Source organism: Nuphar pumila, chromosome 9, assembly GCF_984573655.1.
Source record: "Nuphar pumila chromosome 9, dmNupPumi1.hap1.1, whole genome shotgun sequence".
Classification (NCBI taxonomy): domain Eukaryota; kingdom Viridiplantae; phylum Streptophyta; class Magnoliopsida; order Nymphaeales; family Nymphaeaceae; genus Nuphar; species Nuphar pumila.
This window is the reverse complement of record NC_143257.1, coordinates 13,209,086-13,223,582: the sequence shown is the minus strand read 5'-3', so window position 1 is coordinate 13,223,582 and position 14,497 is coordinate 13,209,086. Positions and strand designations below refer to the sequence as shown.

General features: G+C 37.1%; 1 protein-coding gene across 1 annotated transcript in view; it reads right to left on the bottom strand.

Annotated features, from left to right (window-relative positions):
- Positions 1-4,051: 4,051 nt before the first annotated feature.
- LOC149828436 (putative protein S-acyltransferase 14) overlaps positions 4,052-14,497 on the bottom strand; it is a 50,848-nt gene continuing 40,402 nt past the window's right edge. The window contains exons 2-7 of the mRNA XM_090017575.1: positions 10,439-10,685; positions 10,137-10,228; positions 6,591-6,714; positions 6,418-6,503; positions 6,284-6,349; positions 4,052-4,583 (exon numbers count right to left, since the gene is read on the bottom strand). Coding sequence (XP_089873701.1) covers positions 4,458-4,583; positions 6,284-6,349; positions 6,418-6,503; positions 6,591-6,714; positions 10,137-10,228; positions 10,439-10,685 — 741 coding nt within the window. The 3' untranslated portion in view covers positions 4,052-4,457. The remainder of the gene's footprint in view (positions 4,584-6,283; positions 6,350-6,417; positions 6,504-6,590; positions 6,715-10,136; positions 10,229-10,438; positions 10,686-14,497) is intronic.

The following is a 14,497-nucleotide window of genomic DNA, read 5'->3' as shown; positions in this document are numbered from 1 at the left end:
AACTGCATGACTTGTCAAAGTTCGTAGAGGGTATGACTGTTGGAGTGATTTCTGCAACAGTTTTGCTATGGAGTCCTTGATAACTTCTTGTTGCAGTTCCTTTTCGGGCATCCAAGAAAAAAACTCAGGTCGCTTGATATGGACATAGATTCTAGCAATAAGGAGACCTCTGAGTTATTCTTAGAAATGGTTTCACCATGTGGAGTCATTTTAATGCCTTCTTTTCTGAACATCTGACTTTGGGTAGTTTCACATGTTTCTTGCAAATGGTGTAATTTGGATGACTCATTCCAAAAATCATAAAAAAGGACCAGATTATTGGCCATCTCATTTTTCATAGATTCAATTGTAGATGGTATTTCACAAGAAGTTACAATGTCCAACTTGTTTCTGTAGACACAACAAACAGAACAAGTGCATTCGTCTTCTTAAGAAAGATGTCAATCCAGATAAATCTGATCACTTGCAGGTGAACAGTACAACTTAAGTCACAAAAAATGCCTTCAATAATTGATGATAGTGACATGATTTTCTTATGAACATCTAGAATGGGTACTGGCAATTACTTGAAAGTATCATCTGTCAGCGTTAGCTCAGAGCTAACAAGAACTTCATAAAAACTTCCAATTGAGGTCAACTCAGCTAACCGAGGCTCCGAAAATTCATGGTCAGTGGGGGTTCACCAAAAATGACATTTGATGATGGGTTAGTAACTTGCAGAATTGCCGAGATGATCATACTTACCGGACCCAAAAGATTATTACCACTTAGGTTTAGTTCAATTATCACCAAAGAATCACTTCTCCGAAGCCTACTTGGTATAAATCCATGGAAACCATTGTTGCTAAGTCTCAGAACTTAAAGAAAGAAAAAGAATGTATGCAAATTGAAATGGTGGAAGCTTGATTAATCTAACGCATATATGCAGGGACTGTCAGTGAAATGGTGATATATAGGAAATCAGATTGGAATAAACAATAGCATATTGATGTGTAATGAATGAATGAAGCTAAGAAGATACACACTAGGAACAAAAGCTGGAGCATGATATGGAGCACAAATGCATATTTAAAGTAGAGGAATGCAGCAATGAGCAGGAGATCAATGTACCGGATTGAAGAAATACGATGGTGCAGGAAATATGTGATGAAAATCAAATAGATCTGATGATGTAACATATGCATAAATGGATGCGAAAAATGCTAATGAACTACTGTAATGGAAATGTCAATGATGCAGGATGCATAAGGTGTGATGATGAAAACACGATGAATAAAATGAAAAAGACTTTGACACAAATCTAAAGCTAGAGAGCTTGCAAACCTGACGCTATTGAACAGGAAAATGCGATGACACTTGGATCCGATCAAATGGTAATCCGATCGGATAAAAAATACATAAATGATCTGCTCTGCTATGTAAACTATAATGAAGTGAAAAATATATTTTATCTAACAAGCATGATATATGTGAATGTCAATGAAAACAGAATTAGGCAAACCACTTTAGCCATGACAATGCAGTAATGGATTGAGAAGAATGCTGAAAATATAACCATCATGAGGGTAACAATGAACAAAATGGAATAAGCAACTTGTCGCAGTGTGCAGCTCGATGCTGCTATAGGCATATCGATACTGCATTGCATGCTTTCGATAATTAATAGAAGAGAAAACAATCGTCGATACTTATGCAAAATCAAAAGAAAAAGAAAATGCTCAAAATACAAATTCATAGAAAAGCAAATAAGGAGAGGGAATGGCTCTCACCGTGACTTGGCTTAGAGGAGAGGAGTGCTCCTTCTCAATGGTGGATCGAACTTCTTCGCTAGAATTGAACAAACAAGAGAAGAAAAAGGGGAAAAGGGAAGGAAAGAGGGCCTTGCGATGTGAGAGAGACACGAGATGAGAAGATGCGAGAGACGAATATGAAAGAAAAATGGATCCTCAGCTCCTCGTACGCAGTTTGTTATATAGGAGGAGACCGTTACAAAATTTTTGAAAATGGTCCCTCCATATTTTAAACATTTAAAAAAAAAGGCTTTATTATAAGTTTTTTTCAAAAAGGAGGGCAAAAACTACTTTTCTGAAATTTTTCTTTTTTGTTTTTGAGAAAAACCTAAAAATATGAGGAAAATGCGAGGGATTTAAAAGATGAGATCTAGATAAGGTTTTTGAAAGCCTTACGAAAATATTAAATTTGAAATCTTGAGTATTTTACCAAAAAAAGAGTTTATGAAATAACATAGTTTAATTTTAATAAATTGGGTTTCAAAATGGATCTGGATCCGAGGTTTTAAGAAAAATATCAAGTTTGGATCTCTAATTGAGGAAACATTATGAGATTGGATCTGGATAAAATACTTGAGCCAATATAGAGAATTGATTTTTGATTTTTCGAAAAATAGAAGATCCAAGCTCATAATTGGATTTGGATATCTGATCTGGATCCGAGAATGGGTCAGATATGAAAACTGAAATTGAATTTTGGATATTCAACAAGGAAATGAGTCTGAGAAATAATCAGGAGCTGATTAGAAGTTGACTCAATTGCTCAGAAGGTGGGGGTCAAGGTCAAATTTTTTTTTTTGAAATTTTTGAAAATTTGGAGTGTTCACAAATGCCCCTCTTTGCTGCTAAGCCGGTTGGAAGCCGAGCTTAGTAGCAAAGAAAACACACCAAATTTTTAAAACAAAAATACCCCAGTCAGAAAATCTGAACTGAGTGTAGAAGAATTATTTTGTGAAAATTATTCTTGGGTTTTGCACCTTATCCTGAACGGCTTGAAAAAAGATGAAATCCTCTAGAATGAAATAATTGGATAAAAAGAAAATGAGGAAATCATGATGAGACTTTTGGATGAATATCCACAAATTGTAACAAAGAGAGATTTTGATAAAGTCTAGACAAAAATAAGCTTTTAGAAAGATTCAGATTTAGCTATTAACCTAGATGGGACAAAAATATATCAGAACGAAGTTCAGGTTTAACCCTTACCTGAATGAAAATAAAAAAATATGGATTCCTCGTCAGAACAGGAAAACCATGATGAGACATTTCTGAAAAATATCTCATGAGACAAGACGCAGGTACAATCCTTATCGTCTGGATGAGGAAACCATGATGGGACTGAAAGAAATACCTCATTAGAATGAGGTTCAGGCTTAACCCTTACCTTAGAGTGCAAAAGAGATTCACAATAAGCATTTGTGAATATCAACAAACATTTGTGAACCACCTTGAGAACTATTTAGTTAAAAGAGATTCACATGTTTTCTTTGCAAATGTCATAATATATTTATGAAAATCCTAGTGTATTTGCAAATGCCGAAGACATTCGCAACAAGGCTACAGGTAACTATGAATGTTAGCACACATATGCAAAGATCCTTTATTTATATTTATTTGAGGTTCCCAAGTTATATTCATGAATGTAGAGATGTTTGCATAATCTTATTGAAAGGTTGCAAACTTCCTAAAGCAAAAATATCCTAAGTCAAGAATCCATGATTTTGAATATGGAAAAAAAATTGTCAAATTGGTAGACATTTTGGAAAGCGCACAATTTTGCAAGAATAATATGGTCATTTTTCAAATAAAAATCTAGTACAAATCCTTGCCAATTTGATTAAGGATATCAATTAACAAAAAAGGAAGAATAAGATGCATGATCAACAATCTTTAGGAACCAATACAACAAGGGCTTATGCTCTCAAGAAATAAAAGATGAAAAGGAAGAATGAGATGCATGGATCAACAATCTCTAGGAACCGATACAACAAGGGCTTCTGCTCTCAAGAAATAAAAGAATCAATTAGTAGGAATGCAGGTTAATCCTTAAACCAACCAAAGCATAATACCACGACCATCAAAACGACATGGTAGAGAGAGGGAGAGAGGATATTGTGGGCTCTCCACATATTGTATTTATGGTGTCGGTTTTCTCTCTCTCTCTCTGAGCATGGGACACCTGCATGTACGTGCACACATACACATGCACACACACACACACACACACACACACACACACACACATCTCCAAGACACCATCGTTTTGTTCAGCTCTGCTAAATGCACTACAGAAGCAGATTGAATTTCACAACCTACAATTCTCATGTATACTTCGGGAAATTAGAAACAATAACATCATTCAAATGACTACAGCTATCCACAGCAAGCTCCTTTTCACCCGACCCAGATCCAACTCAAGCAATTTAAAAAAGCAGGTTCATATTTTGTGACTTTCACAGCAGACGCACCACACAATGGCACCCATCTATCTTCACAGCAGCTCTGCTTTCAGGTCAGAATGATTCTCAAGGCCAAGTTGTTCATTTTGCTAGATCAGGTACAAGCACAAACGTGGTTGGGGAGCCGAGAATCCCAGCAGATGGTTTAGGATGGAGACACCACACACACACACACACACACACACACACACACACACACAAGCTATCATCATAATTCCTGACCATCGAGATCAGGTTTCGATGGATAGTCAAGTCCCTGAAGAGCAGGCATCCTTCGCAAGTCATCTTCTGAGTAGGCAGGGATGAACCAATATCCATTGTCTGCTCCAAAAACCTGCATCCAACATAGCATGCATGTCACTTTCTCCACAATATATGTATATGCATCAATTTATGGAAGTATATTCGCCCTGCAACCACATATATTATGCTATATCAAGTACAAAACACAGCATAGAATCCGATTGGGAATCAATAGAAATGATGAAGCCATAAGAAAGGAGACGAGATCAAAGAAAAGAATGAAAAAGAATGCTTGGGAAAGAACAGTTGATTTAGAAGCAAGATTTTAGGTCATGAAGTGAATCTATCTTTGATGCAGTTCTGATACAATGTAAACTTTTGGTATCTTACTAGTGGACCAAAGCACAATCCATGCGAAGAGGGAAAGAGCAAAGTTGAGGCTGAAAGAATATGATTCCCAATGTGGGAAATCGTGGGGTATATCTCCTATTTATATCAAAACTATTACAGCAATGAACAATAATAAAAACACCCCTGCTGACAAAACAAAAACAAATACAACAACAACAACAACAACAACAACTACCCCTTCATCCCAAAACAATTGGGGTCAGCGATATGAACCAAAAAAGAAATTCATTTTGGGTCTTCCACATGAATCATTTTCCTCCAATCATTTCTATCCAAAACAAAAACAAATACAAAGCGGTAATAATGGGACACACAATGCATAAAAAAATACTAAGACAGCATATAATTGGATCTTAAACCCACCCCAATGAACCCATAAACCCAAACTGAATCATGTCCCAATAGTTTTAGCTGCAGCCAAGAAGTTCCCAACTCAAGACAGATTGCAGAAAAAAGGGATCCCTTTTCCTAATAGATGTCACCTTTGCAAGAGCGTTGGGGACTCCCATGATCATCTGTTTCTTTATATTGCATTTATTCTGCAAATATCTTGGTTTCTATTGTTGGGATGTTTTCTAAAATGAGGATTCCCAATCCAAATACACCAGTCGATTGAAGAAGTGGTTTTCTGTTCAATTCAGTTAGCTTAGTTGGAAACTTGGCAGTCCATCTTGCATAGCTTCATTCCTTCAGGAACAAGTGGCTCACAATGAACAGGCACTTTATCTCTGAAGCTAAAAATGGAAACTTGGCCTGCTTGTAGGGAATTCACACTAGCGATGGACTTGAATAGCAATATTCTGCATATTGTGAAGACATGGCTCAATGATGGACTGTTTATTGACACTTCTGAACCAGTTTTCCTGTGGATAGTCTTCAAGTATACTTTTGTACCTGGGAGAGATCAGATGGCTTCAGAGTTGATTTCCCAGTTTGCAAATAGAGAGATCATTGCTCTTAGTGTTGGTGGGATGTATCTTAGTTGAAATCTCATTTTGTCAGAAATTCAGGTTCTACAATTGCTGAACAAAAAACATTCCAATGTAAACAGCAAGAGATGGATAAGAGTGTTGATAGCGTCAAGGGAAGGGAGAGAGCCAAATTCTCCAGATTACTTGTTTCAATGCCTTAGTGGAACATTGCATTATTTCTTTTAGAGGGTCTTAGGTTCAATTATGTAAAACTCTTTTAACGTTGCATAACATGGGTGATGCTTCGTATTGGAAATATAAACCACCTGATTGGATTTAAATCATGTGGTGCAGAATCTGCAGATTCATGTACACAGAAAAATCAATATTTTCTTACTAATGAATTCAGATGTGGCCACATCCTCCAGCATGCTTATCAAAAAAACAAAAGAAAAAGAGAAGATGGCACCTGTTCAAAGTTCTTTCTTCGACCTAGATCATACCGCCATTTAGGAGAAGTCTTCTTTTCATATGCCTGAATACAAGGTCCACATAGAATGAGAACAAGGAATCTAGAGTTAAAAAAATTTACAGCACACTTACCTCAATAGTTGTTGTGTTTGCAGACACCAGAGATATATGCATGATCAAAAACCCCATAACACTTAATGCAAAGGCCATGTTCAACACTGCATATAGCAAACCAGTAAGTCCAGATCACAAGCTAGAGAAAAACATCATTAATCAGTAAGAAAACGGGAAAAGAGAACTCATACCAAATGCCAGGAAGGTGGTAGCAAGAGTTCCAGGTGTACCAGGGATTTCTCGGTCACTAAAGAAAGCTATGAAGTGTGGCAATAGAGATAATGTAACAACGGTTGTTTCAAGAAAAGTGTAGAACTGCATTTAATGATAGAAATCAGATTTTCATAAAACGATAAAAACAAAGATTAACAGCTACATGAAAATGAAAGACCAAACTTAATTTGAACACCTATGGTAAAAACTTATTTTCATAGGAACACTCCATGGAAAGAAACATCACAGTTATAATCATCAAAATCATAGGGTGAATTAGCTTTCCTGAAATGCATATAAAAAAATTAATTGGATAATTAACAAGGACAATTGAAACAACAGAAGATAGAAAAGCTGATGTATATTTATATTACACTACTCAGATTATAGGCATAGCAGGAAAAAACACTGGGCTTGTGGCAAACATCAAGTACAAAAGCAGAAACTTAATATAGCATATCTAACTTCTAAATTCAAAACTTCTGTTCATATTGGCTGAAATGGAAAATGTGAAAACAAAAGTGAGGAAAAGGGATTTTTGTGTAACATCCACTTTACTACTGCAAGGTATATGTTCTGTTGTAAATCAGAAAAGTGGCACACCCCTTCAGCCATCTCATTGGTTTTGGCACCATCATGGCCACAGCTGGTAACTTCAGGTTATAATTGGAGGTTAGACAGGCAAGAGTTTTGGCAAATGGTCCTGATTACTCATCTATTGTAGTCCACATTCAGGTACCAGCCCAAAGACTACTAGCATACGCTAAACCATATCCCAATCAGGTCCTTTTAGACTTGATTTAGAAATGGGTCCAAAATTGTGGGAACCTAAAATGATGTAAAAACCTGAGGACCATATCTGTCATCATGAGCATAACAAAGTGGGTCTATACGAGTTTCAGTACATGATAAGTTCAAATCCTAATCTGGCCAAGTCGGATCCATTTCAACTTTCAATCATAGCCAAGGGAAGCTATCTCAAACTAAAAAGAAATCAATACCTAATAAAAATTAAAATAGAGCCAAACTCAACCTATCTTTAGAACAAGCTTCACTTACGACAGTTTCAGGTCAAGATCGTCAAGTGTTTGGGCTCATGCTTGTGTTCATCAGTTTTCTAAGAAGAGAATTCAGAGATGTTTTAAACACCTGTTAAACAAACCAGCAGTTTCGCTATATCCCTTTCAAAAAGGTTCTCCAGAAACCCTCCAACCTTCCATTATTTCAAACAATCCAAGTACTAAAGGTTTGCTTTTTATACCCATGTACAAATGCTGTAAATCATCAAAATATATGCATGAAGGCCACTCAGAGGTTGTAAAACATATTTTGAGATACATTAAGGCTCCATTTGGGAGCCAGAGATGGGAAGGGAGATGGAATTTAATGAGGATTTAATTAATACCACCAAACACCACTCGTGTTTGGGTATCCTGATTAGGGAGATGAGAATGGTGTTAACAGTGGTGAAGAGAATGGAGATGAGCCACTTTCAACCACATCTTCACAATATTTAGTTGACAACTCCAGCCTCATATTTTCTTCTCCACTGCCAACATCCCTCTTATCTCCTCTCTAACACTGGCTCCCAAACAGAGCCTAAAAGAACCTTGAATGATGACTTGTAGTATATGAGAGAGTGAAAATCCTTTAATCATAATTGTGTTTGCCAATGGAGATTGGACAAGAGATCAAGAAAGAGAAGGTTGGTATCAAGCTATTATGTTTTCCTTGCAGAAATTTGATATCCTGGAGCAGTAAGAAGGAAAGGAAGTGGCCAGTCGAGTACGGAGCGGGACCGTCGATCCACGGCTTAACTTACAGTGGGAGTTACATGGATAAGGCATCTATTCACCACCCTGAGTCAGACGATTGGTAGATCCATTATATATTGTGATAACCAAAGTGCCATTAATTTTTTTCTAAATCTCATTCATCATGGCAAGGCAAAGGATACCATGATAGATTAGTATTTCATAAGAAAGATTGAAGATGAGGAAATCGAAGCTCAATTCATTGGATGGCAAAGTCAAATTTCAAACATTTTTACGGAGGGGCTCACCAGAGAACAGTTTTGTGTTCTACCAGGGGTATTCTGGTAATTCCTAGAACCCTAATGTAGACTACATAAAGCTTGTGAAGTGCAGGATTAGATTGCTACTTTTCCCAAGACTTCTTCCTATTCAATCTTATTGCAGGACTGCATGAAGACAACAAAGGATTTGTGGATATACTGATTTTCCACCAAAAATAGGTTTTAAAAAGATAAATAAGATTTTGAAAATGAGTTTGCGAAGATATAGGTGCTCGGCCTACAAGTTTATCACCTTTCCTCCCCAAGTGGCAATAGATCAGCTCCAACAGGATCGTAGCTCCTCAGATAGGATCTTCATGTATTCGGGTTGCATGTACCTTCATTCGACTTCCCGAAAATGAGAAAGTGAGACCCTATTGTCCCAAAATGAAATTTTGAGAAAACAGGATATTACCTTCATACCTTTTCAAAAGTCATTTTTGAAAATTAGCAATTTGCTTGGCCCCTTTTATATGTTATATAGTCCACCCTCTTCATTTTCATCCATAGCACCTCTCTGCAGCTGGAATCAGATGAGGTCGGCGGTGATCCTAAGTCAAGGGTGGGACCATCACTGGACCTGATTGGGTCCAGGCTCAGATTTGACTCAGAGGTACTGGTACTGGATTCAGACACAGGTATGACTGGATCTACAATAGGAAAACAACACTCAGCTCCTATAAGAATTATATAAAACAGACTCGGTCCATACCTGGTAAAATAATAATGGTAAATTTTCAAAAAAACACCTAAGTTTTGAGTGATAATCAAGAAACACCTATGTTTTTGAAATTTTTAAAATTGCACCAAAAGATTTTGTTAGTTAACTGATAAAGTCTATGGATCGTCCTTATAAAATTCTTTCAGCATTCAATGGACACTAACACCAAACATAAAATATCATGCTCAAGTCATAAAAGGAGCTCAAAGTTCCATGCTCCATATACCCATACGTATGAACATATAATGCCATGTAAAATGAGTCAAGCTCGAGTTTTTAAAAGTTATTTAGCCAATAAAACTATCATCACTATCTAACAAATTTAACATATGACATTTTTGTGAGATTTTGAAAGATGATAAAATATCATGAAATTAAGTAAACTACTCGCTCTCAATAATTTTCTATCAAATATGCCGACACTTACCAAAAACAAGACATTTTTATAACCTCCAAATATGTTTCATTGTGAAGAAATCACATGAATAACAATTTTGATAACAGTTATTTTTTAAGATCCCACATAAATGTGTTCAGTATACTAAATGAAAATTCATACTGCATCAAATAGTCTTGGTTCATTAAAACTATCTAACCACTGGCAGGTGCACTGGCCAGCTTATTATGGCTTTAAACATTGCAAAAACGATCGAATGACTCACAAAGAAGGAGCTTAAACATTGCAAAAATAACCGAATGACTCACAAGAGCTTAGTGTAGCCAACATACCAGGAAAAGAAGAAAAAATTTATAGTTTAATGCACCAACACAGTTAACAACCCATACGCAGTGATGGTCCATTTTCAGAATACATCTCCCACCTAATAAAAGCACAACATATTTAGAGTCAATACCTACATAACACTTTGACAAAACAACAGTGATACATTGCAACTAATTAGAGTATGAATAAACCAGAGAAAGAATGTGACACAGTGGAAAATCCAACTGGCATAACTTCAACAATAAACATGTTGATGTTTCTCACAAGCAATTTCAAGGAGGATTGCAAAGTAAAAATAATAACTTACAAACAGAGCAGTGATGACAGCGAGGTGGTTTCAACTGGTTGCACTTCCTGCAGTAGCGAATTCTGGAATTTGATGGATCAACAAGAACCGGAGATTGCTGTGAACCAACAACTTGATTAACAAACTCAGAACTAGCCAATGGAATAGTGTCCCCACTCTCTTCATCCACATCAGGCCTCCAATTTGGTGGAACACCACCTGGATCCGTAAAAACCACAGAGAAATAGCTCCAAAGTAGCATCACCAACTACATAAATAACACACCAAGAATAAGGAAATGTACCCAGATTTGAAAGCAATCAAGTTGTGTTCATTCCAATACATTAAAAACTATCATGCACGCAATTAAACAGTGAACAAAACAAAAATGATAGGAAGAAAACAAGTCTTCAAGGAAAAATGATATGGTTCCAACATCAAAAGCAAAATACAACAGGAAAAGAAGTGAAGGGAAAAACTCAAGATTAGTTATGACAAGAAGAAACATGACAAGCCCCAAAGGGGTTTGGCGTAGTTGGATGGGGCCTAGGCCGCTAGGCTGGCGGTCTAGGTTCAAATCCCATGGGCGCCATCCCTTGTGCAAACTGAAGCATGGCAACTACCTGGGGGCAAGGGGTAAGCGCACAGAGTTGTACACTACCAAGACAGTGATCATAAGTACGGCAGGCAGAACCAGCGCGACTAGGTCTCTGATCCTGAGAGCGGTTTCTCCGTGTAAATATAAAAAAAAAAAAGAAACATGACAAGCAAAGATCTCACATCCCAATAATAATTTTAAGACACTAACGTTGACCAAAAACAAAAGAAGTCTCAAATACTTTGCATTTTCTATTTATTTTTATGTTGATCACAAAGGCCCTGTTTGGATCTGTTTTTGTTTATTGCTTACAAAACTAAATTAAAGCACATTTTATCATGAAGATGCTTGCCCTTATTTTTAATTAAGTGAATGTTTGAATCACCAATTACTCAAATTTTAATGAATAAGAAAAGAGGATTAGTTAGTAGTGGTGATGGCGGATGGTGGGGGGGTAATGGTGACGGTGGATGGTGGTGGTGGTGGTGGTGATGACATGGTAATGGTGGCAGTGGTGAGGGTGGTGGTGGTGGTAATGGTGATAGTGGATGGTAGTGGTGGTGATGGTGACAATGGTGGATGGCAGTTGTAGTAATCATGGTGATGGTGGTGGTAATGGTGGTGATGACACAATGATGGTGGTAGTGGTGAGGGTGATGGTGGTGATAGTAATGGTGACAATGGTGGTGGTGGTGATGACAATGATGATGGTGGTGGTGGTAATGGTGGTGATGACAATGATGATGGTGGTGGTGGTAATGGTGGTGATAACAATGGTGATGGTGGTGATAACAATGGTGATGGTGGCAACGGTAGTGATGGTGGTGATAACAATGGTGATGGTGGCAACGGTAGTGATGGTGGTGATAACAATGGTGATGGTGGTGATAACAATGGTGATGGTGGCAACGGTAGTGATGGTGGTGATAACAATGGTGATGGTGATGGTGGAAAAATAGTGGTGGTGATGACGGTAGTAATGCAAACGGGGATGAGCGAAAGAAATAAGCAGGTCTCCACCTATTTTTGAAAAAAAAGGTGAAATTTATAAAATGCCATTAAATAAATAAAACTAAATGATCCAAACACCAAAATGTGCTACTTAAAATAAGCATAAATGGCAAGGAGAAGTTTATAAAGTGATCCAATCAGGGGAAAAATAAACAGCAGTCAAATCCATAGTTGGCAAACTCGTGACACGGATTCGGATCGCCCGACCCTCGAGTTGCAAGTCAATGGGTTAACTCGGTAACTCAAACAAGTTAGGACTGCATTTTCTAGTGTCAAGATATGGAAAAAAATCAAAATCCGTATTGTATAATCACTAAAGCGCATGACATCAATAACCAAGTTATATACGTATTCAACTATACATAATTGTTAATATTTATGATTTAAAAACATATGATTCTTATAACAAGTACTCTTTTATGAGCATTACACATTAAAACCACGAAATGCATGACAAAAAACACATAAGCATGTGGATCAGTGGCCCTGAATCGATGACCCAGTTAGGGTCCGATCCGGGTTGACTCGGGTGATTCCCGAATAGACTCGCTGGGTTTGTCAACTATGGTCAAATTCAATCAATCCTACAGATATGAACGTCAAATCTATAAAGAATAAGAAAACCAACTACAGGCAGCATGGCATAACCAAAGCCTAAGTCAAGTACAATATTTATCTTCATAACTAGTATTTTCCAGCACCTCCTGCCAAAATTTAGCAGTTGTTTGTAGTGTATGCTATCCATACTAAAGAGTTATGTGTGCCATTTTCTTGAATAGTTGTTTATAAAACAGGAGAGATTGCATCATTCTTGCATATACAAGCATTTTAACAGTTGGATTAAACTGTACGGGTCAAGTTGTTTTTTGGAACCCCCTCAATCCACAAATGATGCAATGCATGTGTTCAATAATAATGAGTACAAGTCACCTGATTTTCAGTGAACGGTATGCATGTGCATATGTAGGACAAGCCTTTTAGGACAGATCTGCATACCACAAATTTGATATAGTTGAGTAGAGAAACTCACTAATGCATTTTTAAGTAGATTCCACTATATCATGGGTTGATCGTGATCCATTTAAAGGCACAATTAGTTCAAATTCTTCCAAAAGCAAATGCTTTGGAATATTCCATTCTTGTAGCAGCCATCGCTTTGGCTCTCTCTTCAAGGAGAGCATGTGTGCGAAACCGTGCAAAAATATTTTAGAATTTGAAAGAGCGGATGAGGCTTGGACATTCATCAAGCAAACCTACACCGAACAAGATGCCTCACACAAGTGGGAGTTACGAGATAAGATGCATAATTGTAAACAAGGTGACAAGAGTGTTAGAGAGTACTATGGAACTCTCAAAAGACTTTAGGAATGAAAAAATTAAAGCTTCTTTTAAGGATAAATCAAATCCTTGAAGAGCAATTTTTTCAATTGATAAGGGGTCTTAGAACCCAATTTGAGCAAGTGAGGGTCACTATCACCCATCGTAAGAACGATGAGCTTCCACAGATACATCAAGTATTGGCCGAAGTATGTATGAAAGATACAAGATTGAAGACCATGCCCAAGCCCAAGCCCAAGGGAACCAAAGATAATGTGTTGGCCATCTCAAGATGTGGAGCAAACACTAACACATTCAAGCCTCTTCATTTTACAAAATCTAATTTCGGGAGGCAACGTAGTGATGAAGGGAGAAAAAAGATTATGTTATAATTGTGGAGAACCTGGGCACATCAAGCCTCGTTGTCCTAAGTTCAAAGAAAAAGATGAGCGAAGAGCGGCGAGCGTAGATGCATCAGATAAGGAGAAGAGTGGAACCAATGAAGATTCCAAATCCATTGGAACCATGTCCTTGTCCCAACTAGTGGAGGCCCTACAACCGCTTCTCAAGGGATCATCTTCTTCTATCTCAAGTGTTGCGGTCAGCTCTTTTCCTCTAGGTAAAAATTTTTGGCTTTTGGACTCCAGTGCATCTTTCCATATAACCCCCAATAATTCATTGCTTTCTGAATGTAGAAATAATTCAAGTGAATCTAATATTTTTACTATTGATGGTTTTTCTCTTGAAATAAAATGGGTTGGGCATTTTAAAAACTCTTCAAATTTTTTTATACCAAAAATTAGATTTGTTCTAAAACTCAATTTAAATCTACTTTTTGTTTCTTAAACAGTCGATGATGGTTGTAAAATCTCTTTTTCATCGGACCAATGTTTGGGGTAGGATCTCCAATCCGGGATGCAAATTAGGGAAGGTCATAGAGAGGGAGATCTCTACTACATATCAATTAATTATTCATAAAAATATTTTTTGTTACAATGTATAAAATTTGGATATTGTTTTGTGGCATCAAAGGCTAGGTCATCCTAGTATATCTTTATTATCCAATGTACCTCATTTGAGAAAATTTTGTAATGGAAATTTTGATTGCACTGATTGCATTCTGACCATCACCTATTGTATGATTTGATTGCACT